General features: G+C 38.5%; 1 protein-coding gene and 1 long non-coding RNA gene across 4 annotated transcripts in view; one reads left to right on the forward strand and one right to left on the reverse strand.

Annotated features, from left to right (window-relative positions):
- Positions 1-20,807, reverse strand: part of LOC130179079 (uncharacterized) — a 40,168-nt gene that overhangs the window by 2,825 nt on the left and 16,536 nt on the right. For 2 of the 3 annotated variants that reach the window (XR_008829227.1, XR_008829226.1), the window contains 5 exons: positions 17,637-17,714; positions 17,344-17,504; positions 7,980-8,120; positions 1,427-1,530; positions 961-1,125 (listed from right to left, as the gene is read on the reverse strand). This is a non-coding gene — a long non-coding RNA (uncharacterized LOC130179079). Of the gene's footprint in view, positions 1-960; positions 1,126-1,426; positions 1,531-7,979; positions 8,148-17,343; positions 17,505-17,636; positions 17,715-20,807 lie in introns of all 3 variants that reach the window. The other variant, XR_008829228.1, reaches the window with a different exon arrangement.
- Positions 3,301-15,728, forward strand: LOC130179073 (myosin-7-like). The gene is made up of 38 exons (XM_056391810.1): positions 3,301-3,351; positions 3,813-4,021; positions 4,131-4,274; positions 4,397-4,553; positions 4,650-4,677; positions 4,760-4,868; positions 5,031-5,123; positions 5,205-5,268; positions 5,348-5,446; positions 5,543-5,646; positions 5,725-5,863; positions 5,961-6,079; positions 6,274-6,423; positions 6,516-6,686; positions 6,768-7,077; positions 7,674-7,753; positions 7,938-8,143; positions 8,848-8,971; positions 9,209-9,345; positions 9,871-10,126; positions 10,218-10,460; positions 10,617-10,793; positions 10,876-11,021; positions 11,109-11,199; positions 11,318-11,707; positions 11,926-12,052; positions 12,137-12,255; positions 12,340-12,536; positions 12,618-12,801; positions 12,885-13,050; positions 13,135-13,259; positions 13,347-13,655; positions 13,746-13,949; positions 14,041-14,337; positions 14,446-14,550; positions 14,646-14,741; positions 14,949-15,083; positions 15,463-15,728. Exons 2-38 carry the CDS (start codon positions 3,821-3,823, stop codon positions 15,481-15,483), a joined length of 5,823 nt encoding a protein of 1,940 aa, XP_056247785.1. The 5' UTR covers positions 3,301-3,351; positions 3,813-3,820; the 3' UTR covers positions 15,484-15,728.

Raw genomic sequence — 20,807 nt, forward strand, 5'->3', positions numbered from 1 at the left:
ATAATAGCAAAATAACAAGGGATTTGCCACCAAGACACTAGCTGACACTAGCTGGAAGAAGAACTTCCAAGAAGAAACAGTGCTGATCTGCTCTGTTGATGTAGTATAAGAGAAGTACTTTCTTTTTGGCTGAGTGACAACCTGAAGCGCTAAAAACTTTGAAAATCAGATGAGAACAGTTCTGGAATCTCTATTCAGTAATGTGGAAATAGCATCAAGAATAAAATGTCTACATTGGGTTGATTAGGCTCTTTTGTCTATAGACCTCCAATGGCATTTTAAATGTTCCCTGACTTCAGATAGTCTTTGATATTTAGCACCTGACTACAGGTGATAGGTTTTATCTCTTCTGTGCTCAGTAATGTAATGAGAGTAAATTAAACATTTTACTTAAGTTAAAATATTGAGGAGGGGTAAAACACAAATTATACTGTATAATTTACTGACATTATTTTATTTGACATACATTTATTTCAATGGGTGATAATTAAATATTAAAATTTATCAAATTCCTTTTGAATTGTATTGTGATGATATAATCTTCTCATGTTATAGTTTTACAAATGTATATCATCCAAATTAATGATTCAGAGCAGGTGTCATTAAAATAAAACAATATTAGTTACTGAAGTTTTGGTTCCACAAACAGAGTGCAGTCTCACATGATGCATAACAGAGGAACATCTTGTGACATATATCAATATTGTAAAAAATAACCATGTTAATATTTTGCTGTAGAACATTCAGTAAAACAATATTCAACAAAGTGTTTCTAAAGCTACCACACAACTATTACAAACTGTGTAATACAATGAAACAGAATCAGTTCAATCAAAATTCAAGAAAATTCAAACAAATAAAAAGCTGAAACTGTTACATTGTAACTAATTACAACAAATTGATTTTAATCAGCTCTGTTACACTAAATCAATCTTCTAGCTGAATCAGTGACAGACTTACCTCATGCATCTGAGGCAGCACAGTAGAGAGACCGATACAAACGTCGAGCAGGAGCAAAGTGAGGGGTGGATTCACATCCACCCCTTGATGTTTGCTTGATGTTAGTCGAGTACTCAATGCTGACCTTGATCCCACAATGCTGTGCCCTTACGAGGTTTTAGATATCTGTAAGGAGATTATAGGATGATAGTGTTTTTCTTTGCCATCCACATTCTAACATGAACAAGACTAAATAAGCCATAGGTCTTTGTTTATCTTCCTGCTGACACCTTAAGATCATCGCTTTAACCTCATTAGCTTTGTGCTAGGTTTCACTGTGTCAACAGCTTAACAGTGCAGATCTGTGATGTTTAGAAATGCTTTAGAATTGATTAGCAGACGCCACCACACCACCAACAATAGCATATCAAGGTGACACCATTTGTTCTTTCCATTTAAGAGCTTAGCTGTCAACAACTGGTGGTACCTTAGAGGAGTCCGGCTGTGGCTCCATGTCGATACAGTGAGAAGGAGATGAAAGCCAGGAAGGGGACACAGCATAGATGAAGATTTCCAACGGGATTCAGACAGCTGAGAATGAGAGTGAGTCCAACAATGTGAAAGCAAATTCTGACCAACCCTCACAAGGCCCACTGGAACATTGCTCAGCACCACAATTCAGTCTCATTTTACAGGAGGAAACAAAATGTGCCTACTGAGGGTGAAAAGCTTTCTCCTCGCAGCAGTGATCACCAAAATTTACTCTCTACTGAGGTTCCACAAACCTGGACAGATGGTAGTCAAATTCACACAAATTTAGTCAGTTTGTACATACTACATGGATTTAAACCATGAGGAGGAAACAACAAATGATTATGTTCCATTATGGAATAAAACTTTAAAAATGGTGAAACTCTAGGTCTAGAACAAAGAGAGGCTTCTCCATATATTTTCCCTGCCATGCACCTGTTACCCCTCATCCATCACGACATCACACACTGCAGTTCAGCTATATCAGTGCCCTCAAAGGCTGCCCTTCTCAATCAGAGAGAAAAAAATCCAGACAAGAATTTCACAGGGTTATCTTTGTCCTCAAGGCCAAAGGAAAGGGAATAATGCCATGACGACACCATGAGACAAAGGGTGTAGATCGAGCGGGGCAGAACAGTGGTGAGTGATAATTTAAAGTCCTTGAACTTAGCTCTCACTTGACAACAGCTGCAACACTTTATTGTCTCAGCAGCGGCTCTAGAAATGCATTTCACCCCCTGTCACTTTCACACATGACTGTCCTCGACTGAACTTTATCTTTTTGATTAAGAATCTTAGTGAGAAAAGTCTGGCACTGATCTCAAAACACAATGTTTGAAGAACAAAGACATCTGATTAAGTCAATAATTTTGCTTGTTTGTTTGCCTTCTGTTTGGGATTTAGAAGAGGGACAGAGTCAACTGGTGCTGGTGCTGTAAAAGGAAAAGGTTTCCTTTTATTCACTTTGGTCATCACATAAAAATGTGAATTTAAATGGAACATCTTTATCCCTGCCATGTTTTATATTTCCAATTTTTCAGTCATGGTTATTAAAAGCTTTCAGCTGCTAAGTAACTAAAGTAAATTATATACCTAGGACCTTCTTACCAAAATATACAGTGTGACCATAATAGGTCATGTGATTTGCCATCAGTTCATTATAATCATCATTAGCAAGTAAAATAATCAACAATTTTATACCACATGACAGGGGTTGAAGAGACACATAATTTTAGTTCAAGATTTAAATGTGAAATCAACAAATTTTATTAAATAAAGCCAGTAGCTAATGAAAAAAAATATATAAAATGACCTGTTATTATTTCTATGAATAAAATAGGAGTCATTTGATATCAAGCCTGTCCCTGATTCCCACCTCTTGCCCTCCCCTTTCTTTGCAACATGCATTGTTGTCCTCGCCTTGTTTGTCACAAGGTGAAAGCAACAAATAGCAGCAGTACATCCTGCCCAATTAGGAGAACGCTTTTTTAATGTGCAACCTTTCTCCAAAAATTCATCCCATATTTGGTGGATAAACAACCTTTATTAAGAGAGGGAGGGCGGCTGTCAGCGACAGGGCTGATCGCTGCACTAGATTTAAGGTTGAGAGTCAAAGGTAAGCAAAACATTTATGTACGGGATAAAAAGTGTGACACATTTCACTTTTTAATGTTAAAGATCTTGATATTTGCTGGTTTCGCTATGGAGTATTTGTGTGTAAAGTTTTAGTGATACACTTCACAAGGATCATGTTCTTTGCTTGTGGTAACAGATGGTGTTGTTGTGGCAGTAGTAATGGAATAATGCTTTGCTTTGTTATCTGGTTTAAACAGTAAGACCCTGACTGACACTGCTCTCCTTTTGTAGTCAAACCCACCCAAGGTAAATGTCACTTTTGATTCTATCTGAAATGTCTTTAATCATGACTATAGCCCCCGTACTTCAGTCAGGACTTTTCATGTACAGGAATTTAATTGTTGATACATGATTGAGAGTGCAAGGTTATTTGCATACTGAAGGGAGGGTTAACACAAACTTTGGATTCATTTTGGCTCAGTAAATTACTTTGTTTAAGCCTTTCTTTGATCTGTATCCCAGTAATCTCCAAGGCCACGATATGTAGATCAATAATTCACAACTCTACATTTTACTTTTGGATTTATGCAAGACCTTTATGTCAGATAATAAACTGACAGCACCTGTACACAAAAAATCGTAAAAATTGCTATCTATCTTGTCATTATTGTACATGTGTAATACTGATGGTTAATGCAATGTATGAAAGGTTGTAGAACAAGTCCTGTTGTACACGTTCTATCTCAATATGTGCACATTTTTAACAGGTTAAAAAATGGGGGACGCTGCCATGAAAGAGTTTGGGATCGCTGCTTCTTTTTTGAGGAAATCAGATAAGGAGCGTTTGGAAGCCCAAACTCGTCCGTTTGACATGAAGAGGGAGTGCTTTGTTCCTGACCCTGAGGTTGAGTACGTCAAAGCTACCATCAGCAGCCGGGATGGTGACAAAGTCACCGCTGATACTGAATTTGGAAAGGTAGATAAAATCTTGGTTTAGAAGAGTGCTGATGAACATATTTCAAGAGACTTGCAATTGGTTAGGCTTTGATCCCTGTGGATGTAAAATTTATTAATTTCTTTTGTAGACTGTGACGGTGAAGGACTGCGATGTCCACCCTCAAAACCCGCCCAAGTTTGATAAAATTGAAGACATGGCCATGTTCACCTTCCTCCATGAGCCTGCTGTGCTGTTCAACCTCAAAGAGCGTTATGCAGCATGGATGATTTACGTAAGAAAACCTCAACATAAAACTTCATTGTTAAAGTATCTGTTAATAAGCAGTATTCTTATGACCAAGGAAAGCATTATGTTAACTTCTGATTATCTGCCCCTCTTCTCTTGCTATGATAGACCTACTCTGGGCTGTTCTGTGTGACTGTCAACCCCTACAAGTGGCTGCCGGTCTACAACCAAGAAGTGGTTGTTGCCTACAGAGGAAAGAAGAGGAGTGAAGCTCCTCCTCATATCTTCTCCATCTCTGACAATGCCTACCAGTACATGCTGTCAGGTACATAATCTGTTTAATCCTTAATCTCATTTAAATATTCAGTTCTGATGACATACCAGTTTTAATGAAAAGTTTGATAATTTCTCTTAATAACAGACAGAGAAAACCAGTCAATCCTTATCACGTAAGTCACACAGTCAACGGAATATCTTCAGTATTTAAAGGTCATGAGTCATGGTCTAAAACTTTCTGTCTCTTCTACTCAGTGGAGAATCTGGTGCTGGAAAGACTGTCAACACCAAACGTGTCATTCAGTACTTTGCCAGCATCGCAGCTGCTCCGACTGGGAAGAAAGATGCAGCCGCTGAGAAGAAGGTCTGTAATAAGAAATACAGTGTGCCTGTGACTATTTTACAATCAAAATATCAGTTGTGAAGCACAAACATATTTTTATTAAAATAATTTGTAAAACCTAAAACAAATTTTGTAATTTTACATACAATGAACTTGGGTTTTGTCTTTATTTAACAAAATCAGGGAACCCTGGAGGATCAGATCATCCAGGCTAACCCTGCTCTGGAGGCCTTTGGTAATGCCAAGACCATCAGGAATGACAACTCCTCAAGATTTGTGAGTGTCTGGGGTATTGCAAATGGTATTCTGTAAATTTAAACGAATCACCTTCACTAAATGAGTGGGTCTGTCTCCTAGGGTAAATTTATCCGCATTCATTTCGACAATCGAGGAAAGCTAGCCTCCGCTGATATTGAAACTTGTAAGTAAAATTGTAGACATACCAAAGATTAACCCATCAAGTTTCAGTGGACCACAATAACAATTGATTTTTCTAACAGACCTTCTGGAAAAGTCTCGTGTGACCTACCAGCTCAAAGCTGAGAGGGACTACCACATTTTCTACCAGATCTTGTCTCAGCAAAAGCCTGAACTTCTGGGTAAGTGTACAAGATATATGTTTGATATATGGCTGTAACTGCATCATGTATTGTATCATAAATAAATACTTTCTATTTTGTTAAATATCTTTTCAGAGATGTTGCTAATCACCAACAACCCCTATGACTACGCTTTCATCTCCCAAGGAGAGACAACTGTAGCTTCTATCAATGATTCTGAAGAGCTGATGGCCACTGATGTGAGCTGAGTCTTCAAATCCCAGTCATCATTTTACGATGCCAGAAATGCATTTTTCATCATGTAATATCTTATTCAGGACGCTTTTGATGTGCTGGGCTTCACTCAAGAAGAGAAAAACAGCATTTACAAGCTGACTGGTTCCATCATGCATCATGGTAACATGAAGTTTAAGCAGAAGCAGCGAGAGGAGCAGGCAGAGGCTGATGGCACTGAAGGTAAGAGATAAATGGAAAAAAAATACAGCCACATGTGCTGAAGGAATCAGTAATAAACAAAGACAGCGATGACCTTGACACTTCAATTTCTCCATAGTTGCTGACAAAGTTGCATATCTGATGGGCCTGAACTCTGCTGACCTCATCAAAGCTCTCTGTCACCCAAGAGTCAAAGTAGGAAATGAGTGGGTCACCAAAGGACAAACTGTAAACCAGGTAAGGAATTGAAGTAGACCTTTTGAGGATAGTGATTGAATAAAAATCAGTTTTGAAGATACTACTAATAATTTTCTCTGGCAGGTTTACTATGCTATTGGTGAGATAATATAAACTTTTACTTTTTAGTTCAATTCCAAAATGAAGTCCACAAAGGTTTACAACAGTGTTTTCATTAATGTTTTCATTGTTAGGTGAACTATGCCGTTAGTGCACTGTCAAAATCAGTATATGAAAAGATGTTTTTGTGGATGGTGGTGAGGATCAACCAATCCCTGGACACCAAGCAGCCCCGCCAGTACTTCATTGGTGTGCTGGACATTGCTGGATTTGAGATCTTTGATGTAAGCTTGAAAACACTATGTATCTATATGAAGCAGTTTGGTTTAAGGAGAGATTATCAAGTTGGGTCATACTGTGGCTCATTTGATTACAGTTCAACACCTTTGAGCAGCTGTGCATCAACTTCACCAATGAAAAACTGCAACAGTTTTTCAACCACCACATGTTTGTGCTGGAGCAGGAAGAGTACAAGAAAGAAGGCATTCAATGGACCTTCATAGATTTTGGTATGGATTTGCAGGCCTGTATTGACCTGATTGAAAAGGTGAGGCTATTATTCAGACATGAATAAAAGTAAATAAAAAATTGTTCTGTTTTCTAAATCACTCATATTTTGTCTCTTCAGCCCATGGGTATCATGTCCATCCTTGAAGAGGAGTGCATGTTCCCCAAAGCCTCTGATACCACATTTAAAGCTAAGCTCTATGACAATCATCTGGGGAAATCCAACAACTTCCAGAAGCCCAGAATTGTCAAAGGGAAACCAGAGGCCCATTTTGCCCTGATGCACTACGCTGGAACTGTTGATTATAATATCAACAACTGGCTGGTGAAGAACAAGGATCCACTGAATGAGACCGTTGTAGGACTCTACCAGAAGTCAAATCTCAAGCTGCTGGGTATCCTGTTTGCAAATTATGCTGGAGCTGACTCAGGTTTGTATTTAAAAAGGGTTAGAAGAGGCTTTTAAAGAACCCATATTGTATAGCATACAACTGTAAGTGAGATTTCTATGTCATTTTTGATTATGAAGCAGGTCTAGGTTCTATATTAATACTGTGAAAGCATCAAAGTGCTTAGTCCACAGACAAATACACACAGACCTGATCCGGAAGCTATGCCTTAAAATAAGCTGTCAGAACTTCTGTAACTTTGTATTGTTACAACAATTAGTCACTGCCTTCAACTATGCCCCAAGCCCCGCCCACCTGGACCCACAATCCAACCTTGCATGATTTTGTTGTTTTAACCTGAAACCTGCTATATTTTTATTTGATCACTCAGAGTCAATCAGAAGACTGTATTTGAAACCACAAATATATCTTCTTATGGATATCAAAACTTCAAACAAAACACTGGAAAAGTGTTATGAAACCTTCAATATGAATGCAAAAAAATCCTTATTTTTGTTACCATTACTGTTCTGTACCACTGTGTTACTATTGTATGTCACTACTGTTTAAAACAATATAAACATGTATCTTCAATATGCTTTTCTTTTTAAAGTTCTAATGATAAATATCTTATTTAGCTCAGGAGTCCGGTGGGAAGGGAAAAGGTGGCAGCAAGAAGAAAGGTTCTTCTTTCCAAACTGTATCAGCCTTACATAGGGTAAGATCAATATAATTTATACTAGTACTTGTTTTATATATGTGATACATTAGCTAATTGATCTTGATCATTAGCTTGTGAGTTTCCTCAAAGGGTCCTTTACTACATGATATTATGTATTTGTAATAGAACTGTTAATGACAAAGGTAATTGGCAAACCATTTTTCCTATCCTACCCTCACAGGAGAACCTGAACAAGCTGATGACCAACTTGAGGTCTACTCACCCTCACTTTGTACGCTGCATCATCCCCAATGAGACCAAGACTCCTGGGGCCATGGAGAATCCACTGGTGATGCACCAGCTGCGCTGTAACGGTGTGCTGGAAGGCATCAGGATCTGCAGGAAGGGCTTCCCCAACAGGATCCTTTATGCAGATTTCAAACAGAGGTGTCTGTCAGATATATAGATGGGTGACAATTAAAAGATAAAAACACCAGTAAGGGCTCTATTTTGCTAAAACAGGCCACAGATACAAATGCAAGCAAAATTTCCAGACGTTAATACAAATATTTTTGTAATTTTGGCACAACGGGGAAGAGGCTGAATAAAAACAGTCTAAGCCATCCCTCTACTTCCATATTGCCAGGCGTCGACACAATAAAAAATTCATAATAAAAAAATACTGCATAAAAACCTAATGCACCAGCAAGAAAATAGAGCCGCAGGCAGAAGGTGGAAACCATGAGCAGCCACAAACAAGACAACTTTAAGATGACTTGGCATAGATTCTACAGGTTTCTGGCACTTTGCTCGAGGGATGATCCCATTCTACCAAAGAATATTTCCTCTTTCTGTGTTTTGATGATGATGGTGCAGAGTCTGACACATCAGTCCACGATCTACCATAGGTGTTCAACTAGGTTGAAATCTGGTGACTGTGAAGGCCAAAGTAAATGATTCACATAATTTTCATGCAACCATTTAATGAGTCTTCATGGCCTGTTTTTGCATTTATTATGTCTCTATTCAGGTGTACCTTTGAATCTGTCACCAAGTGACACATTCTACTATATGTTTAGTGATGCAGTTATTTTTGATATTTTAGCTAACATGAAATAAAACTGAATTTATCTTTTATCTACATCATAAAGATACCGTATTTTGAACCCAAGTTCTATCCCTGAGGGACAGTTCATCGATAACAAGAAAGCTTCAGAGAAGCTTTTGGGCTCCTTGGATATAGACCATGAACAGTACAAACTGGGGCACACCAAGGTAAGTACTATTGAAATAAATGTAGGCATATTTGCATCAGTGTGATAAAGAATTGTTTTTTGTTGCCTGCACTTTGTTCTCTATTTGTTGAGATACTCCTGCTTTCATTCAAAGTACTGCTATCTATGTGATAACAGACAAATTTGTAATGAGCTTGGCATGAGCTATCATCAACAACATAGACAGGTGGGCATATTGTGCTTGCTATGACTAATCTCATCTGTTTGCAAAACTCAGGTGTTCTTCAAAGCTGGACTGCTTGGTCTGCTAGAGGAGATGCGAGATGACCGTTTAGCTCTGATCATCACCAGGATCCAGGCAAGATCCCGAGGTGTTCTGGCAAGAATCGAATTCCAGAAGATTGTAGAACGCAGGTAAATGCACTCTTAAATTAACTGAAGTATACTGGATGAGGAAAAGAAGAGAAATAAAAAAGACAGAATAAGAATTCTGTCTTTTTCATCAATATCTCACTATATTCTGACAAGGTCTTCATGAAGTACCAATACAATCAAGTGAGTGATTCTTGGCCACTGATTATTCCTATAATGTTTCCAGCTCTGTCCACAGATTAACGATGACATTTCATATTCCCAAAGAATGACAATATAGATTTCACATGCATTAAATAAGTACAGTACATGCAGAAAAATGGGCTCACTGGTACAGAATTTGTGCCCAAGAAACAATAACTTGCTTTACAACATAAAAAAATGTATGACTGTGTACCAAATGACTCCCTATCTAGAATTTAGTGCCCCACATTCACTGCCCACCATTTAGTTTGAGATGTGAAAATTCTACAGCTGTCACCGATGACACAAAATGATGATGATAAGAAAGTGACTGAGTGAACAAGCGGGTGACTTTGGACTTAGCCTGTGATTCACTGTCCACAGGGATGCCCTACTTGTGATCCAGTGGAATATCCGTGCCTTCATGGGGGTCAAGAATTGGCCCTGGATGAAGATGTTCTTCAAAATCAAGCCTCTGCTGAAATCAGCAGAGACTGAGAAGGAGATGGCCAACATGAAGGAAGAGTTTCTGAAACTGAAAGAGGCTTATGCAAAATCAGAAGCCCGCAGGAAGGAACTTGAAGAAAAAATGGTCTCTCTTCTCCAAGAGAAGAATGACCTGCAGCTCCAAGTTCAAACTGTATGTTTAACATCTGTCAACATTGCAAATGATATTAAAATCAGATTGATGTCTTGCAAGGTGTAATGATGTTTGTTTTTAACAATAACAGGAGCAAGATAATCTGTGTGATGCTGAAGAAAGATGCGAAGGGCTGATTAAGAGCAAGATTCAGCAGGAGGCAAAATTGAAAGAGTTGACAGAGAGACTGGAGGATGAGGAGGAGATGAACGCTGAACTGACAGCTAAGAAGAGGAAGCTGGAGGATGAGTGCTCTGAGTTAAAGAAGGACATTGATGACTTAGAGTTAACTCTGGCTAAAGTAGAGAAAGAGAAGCACGCCACTGAGAACAAGGTACTACAAACTTTCTTTACAGACAATGTTTCTAATGCTGCTCTGACTGGTCTTTATCCAAAATGGCAAATCTTCAATCTAAATTATCACTTCTGTTGCACATAAAGGATGATTTTTGGCAAACTTCAACTTCAATTCAAACCTTACTTGCTACAGGTAAAGAACCTGACTGAGGAGATGGCTGCACAGGATGAAATAATTGCCAAGTTGACCAAGGAAAAGAAAGCCTTACAGGAAGCTCATCAGCAAACACTGGATGATCTGCAGAGTGAAGAAGACAAAGTCAACACTTTGACCAAGGCCAAGGCCAAGCTGGAGCAGCAAGTGGATGATGTGAGAATTTACACAAATAGGTGGATCTTACACATAGCAAATGATAAATGACTGTTGAAAAAGTATTTATTACCACCCACAGCTTGAAGGATCCCTAGAGCAAGAAAAGAAAATTCGGATGGATCTCGAGAGAGCAAAGCGGAAGCTTGAGGGAGACCTAAAGTTGGCTCAAGAAAGCATCATGGACCTGGAAAATGACAAGCAGCAACTTGAAGAGAGGCTGAAAAAGTAATATGAAAAGTGCACTTTTAAAAATTAGATTAATAGATTTTAAACCATGTGTCAGCTGGTACATTCAACTGTTTATATCTGCAGGAAAGATTTTGAAATCAGCCAACTAAATGGCAAAATAGAAGATGAACAGGCAATGAGTGCTCAGCTCCAGAAAAAACTGAAGGAGTTGCAGGTAATACTTTAAACAGGATCAAGTAAACTGAGTAAGCTACTACATGAATATAAGATGTTAAGACCACAATTTAGAGAAATGAAATTTCAATTAAGGAACTGCTTTGATTTTGGTCTAGGCCCGCATTGAAGAGCTGGAAGAAGAGCTTGAGGCAGAGCGAGCTGCTCGAGCCAAGGTGGAGAAGCAGAGAGCAGACTTGTCCAGAGAGCTGGAGGAGATCAGTGAGAGGCTGGAGGAGGCTGGTGGAGCAACATCTGCCCAGATTGAGATGAACAAGAAGAGGGAGGCTGAGTTCCAGAAACTCCGCAGAGACCTTGAAGAGGCCACTCTGCAGCATGAAGCCACCGCTGCCACGCTCAGGAAGAAACAAGCTGACAGTGTTGCTGACCTGGGGGAGCAGATTGACAACCTGCAAAGAGTCAAGCAGAAACTAGAGAAGGAGAAGAGTGAGCTCAGACTGGAACTGGATGATGTGGTCTCCAATATGGAGCAGATTGTGAAGGCTAAGGTAAATTACTTTTTTGTATTTTATGTTGTTGTACTCGATGAAAATTAACATTTTAATTTGAAACCTTTCATTCCCTTTGAAGTAGTTCATGTGTTGTTGTTAATACCTTTGTATTGAACTGTTAAACTGTTTTTCATTAAAAACTTCTTCATGAGACTTTATAACTGGAACCTCTCCTAAGTAGTTCATGTGTCACTTTTAATGCTTTTTGTTTTCAGAATAATTTGGAAAAAATGTGCAGGTCTCTGGAGGACCAGATGAATGAATACAAGACAAAGTCAGAAGAAGGACAGCGTGCCATCAATGACTTCAGTATGCAGAAAGCAAAGCTTCAAACTGAGAATGGTATTTGGAGAACACATTTGATTTAAATGCAGTGGTGTTTGGGGATTGTATAAAGTATTAATATTATTCTTCAATCAAAATTAGGTGAACTTTCTCGGCAGCTTGAGGAAAAAGATTCTCTGGTGTCTCAACTCACGAGAGGAAAACAGTCTTATACGCAGCAAATTGAAGACCTCAAAAGACAACTGGAGGAGGAAATCAAGGTAGAAAAAGCATAGCAAAGTAACTTCATTAATACAAGCTAAATGTTCGTACAGGAGAAGCATTAAAATATGCTTTTATTTCAGGCCAAGAATGCATTAGCCCATGCAGTGCAGTCTTCTCGTCATGACTGTGACCTGCTTAGGGAGCAGTTTGAGGAGGAGCAGGAGGCCAAGGCTGAACTGCAGCGCAGCATGTCAAAGGCAAACTCTGAGGTGGCTCAGTGGAGAACTAAGTATGAAACTGATGCCATCCAGAGGACTGAGGAACTGGAGGAGGCCAAGTGAGTAAAATATACTTTCACTCGAACAATCTGGCAAAGTTTAAAATCAATTAACTCTGAATAAATGATATTGTAATCCAGGAAAAAGCTGGCTCAGCGTCTGCAGGACGCTGAGGAGGCTGTTGAAGCAGTGAATGCTAAATGCTCCTCTCTGGAGAAGACCAAACACAGACTGCAGAATGAGATTGAAGATCTCATGGTGGATGTGGAGAGGTCTAATGCTGCTGCTGCTGCTCTGGACAAGAAGCAAAGAAACTTTGACAAGGTAGAGTTTAAAATACATGTGGCCATTTTGCTGTTTTCCATTAATAATTAAAGTATAATGACATATAAGATCACATGTTTCAGGTCTTGTCAGAATGGAAACAGAAATATGAGGAGTCTCAAACAGAACTGGAGAGCTCTCAGAAGGAAGCCAGGTCTCTGAGCACTGAACTCTTCAAACTGAAGAACTCCTATGAAGAATCTCTTGAACATCTGGAGACCATGAAGAGAGAGAACAAGAATCTACAGGGTAAGGGTAACACTAGCTTACACCTCTACTGCAGAATGTCTTCAATTTACTTAACCATTGACAATGTTACATTTTGTTTTTCAGAGGAAATATCTGACCTCACTGAACAAATTGGTGAAGGTGGAAAGAGTATTCATGAGCTTGAGAAGATTCGAAAACAGTTGGAACAAGAGAAGTCAGAGATACAAACAGCTCTGGAGGAAGCTGAGGTATGTTGTGCTTTCTGAAGTACCTCATGCACCATTATGGGTCTGCAACAAGTAAAATCCTTAAAATGAAGTGATTTGTGTGTCTAGGCTTCACTGGAGCATGAGGAAGGGAAGATTCTCAGAGCCCAGCTTGAGTTCAACCAGGTCAAGGCTGACATTGAGCGTAAGCTGGCTGAGAAAGATGAAGAGATGGAGCAAGCAAAGAGAAACCAGCAGCGAATTGTGGACACTCTTCAGAGCTCTCTTGAAGCCGAGACTCGCAGCAGGAATGAAGCCCTCCGTTTGAAAAAGAAAATGGAGGGAGACCTCAATGAGATGGAAATCCAGCTTAGCCAGGCCAACAGGCAGGCATCTGAGGCCCAGAAACAACTAAAGGCTGTTCATACGCATCTAAAGGTGTGATTGCACATGAATGAATACAGCTATGATCATATTGCTTTTATAAGCATTACTAAAAATGAGGTCCTTTGGCTTTTCATCTTAAAGGATGCACAGCTCCAGCTTGATGATGCTCTGCGAGCCAGTGATGATATGAGAGAAAACATTGCCATTGTTGAGAGGCGCAACAACCTGCTTCAGGCTGAGCTGGAGGAACTGAGGGCTGCTCTGGAGCAAACTGAGAGAAGTCGCAAACTTGCTGAGCAAGAGCTGCTGGATGTTAGTGAGAGGGTGCAGCTACTGCACTCACAGGTAAAATACATTGATCATTTATATGTTTCAACATGCATGTTTAATGGTGTATATTCAAACTAAAAATTGTTCACTATTTATATAAAACTAGAACACCAGCCTGATAAACCAGAAGAAGAAGCTAGAGGCTGATACATCCCAGCTTCAGACAGAAGTAGAAGATGCAGTGCAGGAGTGCAGAAACGCAGAGGAAAAGGCCAAGAAGGCCATTACTGATGCTGCCATGATGGCAGAGGAGCTGAAGAAAGAGCAGGACACCAGCGCTCACCTGGAGCGCATGAAGAAGAACATGGAGCAAACCATTAAAGACCTGCAGCACCGTCTGGATGAAGCTGAACAGATCGCCATGAAGGGAGGCAAGAAGCAGGTGCAGAAGCTCGAGGCCAGGGTGAGTAGTTATTTGGCACATGGCATAATTTACATATGCAAAATAAATATCTGTTCTGTGTAAAGTACAGGCTTGTTGGTTGACCTTGGCTGTGATTACATCCTGCAGGTCAGGGAACTTGAACATGAGGTAGAAAATGAACAGAGAAAAGCCAGTGATGCTGTAAAGGGAGTAAGAAAGTATGAAAGACGTATAAAGGAGCTTACTTATCAGGTAAAAATCAATCTATACCAAAACCTGTTCATGAAATGAAAATTATATTGATAATCAAAATCATTTTTATTTTGTGTTGTTTTTGTTCAATTAAGACTGAAGAAGACCGTAAAAATTTAGCACGTCTTCAAGATCTGGTGGACAAGCTGCAGCTAAAGGTCAAGTCCTACAAGAGGTCTGCAGAGGAGGCTGTAAGTACAATGAATTGCCAAACATCTATCTGACTATTGAAACTAAGCCCTATATGGGTAGACTTAATATATAACATACACGCTGTTTCTGTTCTATAGGAGGCAAAGGCCAACAGTAACCTGACCAACATTCTGCAAGCTTCAGCATGGATCTTGATAAGTTGAATTTCACTTATCTAATTACTTTGTTTAATTTAACATCAACAGGAGGAACAGGCTAATTCTCATCTTGGCAAGTTCCGCAAGCTGCAGCATGAGCTGGACGAGGCTGAAGAGCGTGCCGACATCGCTGAGTCTCAGGTCAACAAGATGCGCGCCAAGAGCCGAGATGTGGGCTCCAAGGTTGGTATACACATACTGTACATATGTTTAAAAATGTGCTAGGCTTACATTTTAGAACCCTCCTAGCAGCCATGTTGGCAGATCAACAATAACATTCCAGCTTTACTGCCGTGTCTTTCTGTTGTTAAAACTGAAACATCACAGTCAACTTTCCAAAAAAAATGACAACACAACAAAGAAAACATTGTAGACTTCTCCAAAGAGGAAATCAAGCTACTTTGTCGCTTCTCCGTTCAAAGAGAAATTGTTGTTATATTGAGAAACCCCTTTGAAGGCCCAAAGGATAAATAATACAGGGACATCTGTATCCAAAAATACTACTGATCATATCAAAAACGCAACTCACAATTTATCTTGTATTTTCTTTCTTTTATTTCAGAAAGGACTTGATGAAGAGTGAACTTCCCTCAGATATGATGGTCTCTGAGGTACTTGCAGCTTGTGGTGCCTCCCTAAGCATGTTGTTGTTATTCAGTAGAATAAATTGAATTTACATCTGAAAGTTTCTTGACTTTTCATTGATGAAAACTGTAGTGGTTCATATTTATAGGGAACTAAACTTAACTTATTTCTGAAATGAATGCAATACATCAATTTCCATTTGAATTAAAGTGAGAAATACAATAAATTCTTACACCAGTTTAATGAGATTTGGAATTGAAAATTGACTGATCATTGTCTCATCATTTGAGTGAATTATTTATTTATATATGCATTTTAAATATCATAAAACAGAAAAATAAATACATAAATAAACTCTGCTGAAGGAAAAGAATCCTGGTGAGGAAAACTGTAAAAGGGGATCAACTTGTATATATTTAATTAATCCATGTATTTAATTTCATTAATTTCCAAATAAATCAGGTTTAATGTGTGTGTCATAGACTGATTACTGAGTCAACTGCTGTTGCTTTTGACATAAATTGTTTATCTGAAGACAATGTCATACCATGTTCACTCAGGCTGTTTTTATTATGAGTCCTTTTTAAGCTTTCTACATCCTGCTTTGTGGCTGCAAACTATTTGTCTCTTAGGAGTGAACATAAATGATTCCATTTTCTCTTACATTATCTGTTATCAATAGCTGAGTGCATCTGATAAATAATTCCCCCCTCATTTATCTAATGTTGCAAAGGTCACTTAGTCACATGATCAGCAGAGGGCGCTCACACATTATATTTCAGTGTGGTTAAACGGTATAGACGGGTGACAAATTAAAGGAAATAACTGAAAAATTAGTATGAAAATGAAAATGGTATGAACCATATGCTATGGCCTTCACAGTTCACCAAATCTCAACCCAACTGAACAACTATGGAAGATTTTGGACAAATATGTTAGACAGTGCTCTTCACCACCATCATCAAAACACCAAATGAGAGAATATGTAGTTGGTAAAGAAGTCTCAAGGACGACAATGAACCATTACCTGCTGACAACACCTATCATGCTACTGTAATCCTGAAAACACTACATAGCTGATACATAATTAGTAAGGTGTTTATAGTTTCACCTTTTCTTTGGAATTTAAGTGTCACAACAATTTTTATTTGCAACATACCAATTCAAAACTAACACAAGTATTTGAATATTTCTCTAAATTAATTTTGTGGTGATTGTAAAAACATGAAGACATTGAAAGAGAGAGAGAGAGAGAGAGAGAGAGACAGAGACAGAATGCTGCTGCCTAAATCCTGCCCTGAAATGTAAGTACAACAAAGTATGGTGGTACACAACTGAGAAAATATCCACTCTCCGTAATACACCTGGTGACATTAGGCCACCAACCAAGAAACTGCAGCAACATTTAGAGAGAATTTCGTTATTTCAAGTATTTGTAGTGCAAATTTCTTTTTTTCAGTCCAGCAAATTGAATTTTGAGTTGGCAGCTGATCTTCAGCAAAAGTGAAATGTTTGGTATTATAAGAGGGAAATCTGCAATATTAGTGTTTACAAGATAGCAAGAGAGCCATCACAGCTAAAAGGGCTTTATACAGTATGATGGGTTTAAAACAAGAAAAAAACAAGGATCTCACCAATCACCCTTTTTTTTTTTTTTTTTTAACAAGCCCTGTTACCCATTTAAGACTTCTTTTCACCACTAGTTTTGTACACAGAAAATTGGATTTCAACCACTGGTGACTCAATCTGCTTGCTTTTTACTTAAATTTAACTCATATAATTTTCTTTCACTTTCATAAGAGTGTAGATTACAATATCTAAAAGATCTAAGAGAGCAAGGGAAGTTGAAACTACTAACCTTTATATCAGTAGTGCACAGTGGAGGTCATTCTTTCTGTAGTTAAAACAATGCTCTTCTCAAAGCCAGACAAGGAGGGCCATTTGGGAAACCGAATACAGGCAGAGATGTCTGACAGCAGATAATCTGGACTTGGTGTATTTAGGGGTAGAGTCCTCCACCTAGTGAATTCATGCAACATCATTTCATCAATCAAAGTAAAACATTGATAACAAGAGCATATTATGGAAAAATAGATTAGAAAAGTGTTCAAAAACAAGTAGACAATAAAAGCTTTAAATGGTCAACAGTACCTTTCTGTTTGTCCTCATCATTGCCTCATTAGAAGACAAGCAGTACTCAGGAGATGAGTCCACACAGAGGTCCATAGTCTGAACGAGTGGAGAGAAGAAGAGGCAAGAGACCAATCAACTCCTGTAAGCCTCCACTGGAGCTCAACACCCCCTTAGAAGTGACCTTTCACAACAACAAAGAAAAAATACTAACAATAGCTTTGCTGGCTCCAGTTTCAAACTTAAGTGAAGCAAGGTGCCTTACACCTTCACTTGCACTCATGTGATCATAAAAGTCAAAGACACAAGGACTCTAAACAGCTGGGAATGAGACCTTTAATGGACGACGAGTGCTCTGCTAGAGCCTGGAATAGCCTGAGGGATAAGTAAAGAAGATGAGAATTCTAGTGTGAAGGCAAGTAAGGACAAGGTCTGGTCTGATGTGATGTGATTGAAAGCAGAAGACAGCTTAGGTACTGATTGCATTACTGGCCACGTGCTTTGTAAGACTGAATTTGATCCACACTGTTTGACTATACTTGAGTTTAAATTCAATGTCAAGCCAATACAATCATATCACATGTTTCAAATAGCTCCTGGCTGCCGTTATCCACAGTATTTTCAGGTTGATGATACACAATTTTTCTTTCTTTGTTTATTTATTGGCCTCAGTGCAGATTCATTTAGCATAGTCTTGTATATGATACGGTACATAACATTACACTAGATATAGTACATACAGTACATCATCTCATGGGACTTATCACCTGTTGCTGCTGGTCAAAGAAAGAACAAAAACCTGTCCTGACCACTTGCGTCACAAGCTGTCCCCAAGCTATCCTTCAAACCAGCAAGCCCCAAAGGCACCCAGCAGGAATTTCACAAGTTATCTTTGTCCTCAAGGATAAAGAGAAGAAAATAATGCCATGTCAACAGGAGCAGACCAAAGGCACTTGCAGCAGGCATCTTCTGGGTAGATGTCTAGAGTATAGGTCACAATAAAATGAATCTGTTTCAGTGCACAAATGCACGTTGAGTATGTAGGAGTATACTTTTCTGAAAAAGATATTAGACGCATTCATTGTATTAACATTCAAGGAGAGGTGACAACACAATGAAAAAACAAAGAAATCTAAAACTCCAGTTTTGAACTGTTGAACTATAAATTGTTTTGGTTTGGTTTTTTTTGTTCAAATGTCCTTTAACTGTAATTACACTCAGCAACTTTTAAACAGATAAAACTTTTGTTCTGAACTGAAGTGATCTGCTCCTCAAAAACATATCTAGTTATCTTTGGTTAAAACTAGTAAAAGACAAAACAATTAGTCATATGTGTGTATGTCATGAGAATAATTACACACCAGAGGTCACTAATAGGCAGATTGCGGTCCGGATCCGAACCCAGATGTATAACCTATAAATTGTTGACAATTACATGTGTTATGAGAATTAGTGTTTCAATCCTTTTCTAACCTTTAAAGTACTGGTCACGTGACACTACTCAGACAATCATTGCTGGAGTCAGTGAGTGAGATACACACACAAATCGTGATAGACGACATTGGCGACACAAGAAGGGAAAGTGGGATATAAGAGGGAAAGAAATAGAAAAGGGCGTGTTAAAGCTCTTCAGTTGTTAGGATGTGAGTTAAGACTCTCAGTTAATTGCTGGAGTTGGGCATAAAGAAAAAAAAAAGGAATATCTTGCTACACTTCTCATTTTGTAAAATGAATCACTTCATTATAAATTTTCAAAAGCCAGGAACATATAGTCATTTGAATTTTAATTGAACACCTGTTATACACCCTAAAACTAGTTGAAGACTTTGCAGGCACAGCCACGGTTTTCATTATAAAAAAACATGTACTTTTATGATAACAAGTATACCACTAGCTGTGCAGTTATGCTAATAACAATTGCTAATTAGAATAAATGAGCTCAGGACTCTGTTATAACTTAACAGTAGGCTTTAGTGCCTGCATTTCTTTGCTGTTCAGGACTCATAGGTTTAATTTCACCTCAGCCTTTTTACTAATGAAATTTTCTACTTTGACATTTTGGGTTTTTTTTTTATGCACTATTTCATGCACCAACCATTCATAATGCTAAGCCCTAAACCAAACATTGGCTACTTTCTATAAAAGACTGCTCCTTCTCCACATCCAGCTCATCCAGGTCAGTGCATGAACTGAAGGTACTGTGAGTCTTGGAGGTGGCATCCCCATTGGCATAATGGGACAGATTTGACAGATATATGGTTTTTATCTATTTCAAAAGTCTAACTACCACTGCTCTTTTATGGGTATCAAACATATAGGCTTTTGACTCCAAAATCAGAGAGAGCCTATTAACCTATTTATTAATCAGGTGGAGAAAGTTTTTGTCCAGCTCCAGGTCATCGAAACATGTCTAGCTCTTCATGTCACATAATTTATTTTTCATGCAATATGAACTTGAGGTCGGTGTCTGAACTCTGAAAGGTTCTATTGTTGGTAAAGAAGAGGAAACTCTGCCAAGTGACCAGTGTCAGACTAAGGGTATAGACATAACTGTTAACAATGGTGAGTGATAATAAAGAGATCTCACAGCTGTGACCTTGGCCTGGTCTTGCATTGCTGCAGACAACAGCTGCAGCTCTTTATTCTCCCTCTTGAAATGTATTTCACACCCTATCACTTGACAGACTATTGTTGAAGTTTAGCGCTCAGGATGTTTGATGCCCCATAAATCCTGCTTGTGTGCTAGTCCACCTTATTTAGTATAGAAAATAAAGGCACAGTCTATGATAAAATCATGTATACTTGATGAATAAGATGCACATCAACATAAAGCGCAGTGGATCTGATTCAACATTCAGTATATAAGTATTCTGATGAATGCGTTTGAGATTGAGATTTTCAATGTAAAAAAAAAAAAAAAACAACACAAGCCTAATTATTAACCTAGATATGGATAATATAGTATAGTGGGTCCTATTACATGATGATCCTGTGTTAATACAGATACAGTGATGTATTTGGAAAGAAATCTAAAGAAATTTTCTGCTCCCTTTATATGACCTTAAAAGTTTTGACAGTTGTTTTATGTAGTACAGAACAAACAAAATCAATTTAATGTATTATTTGTTATTATAAGCCACTCCGTTCATTATAACTGCAAAGTTATTTTATATAACCCACTGGGACAGAATA

The sequence above is a fragment of the Seriola aureovittata genome, chromosome 12 (genome assembly GCF_021018895.1).
Source record: "Seriola aureovittata isolate HTS-2021-v1 ecotype China chromosome 12, ASM2101889v1, whole genome shotgun sequence".
NCBI classification, from domain to species: domain Eukaryota; kingdom Metazoa; phylum Chordata; class Actinopteri; order Carangiformes; family Carangidae; genus Seriola; species Seriola aureovittata.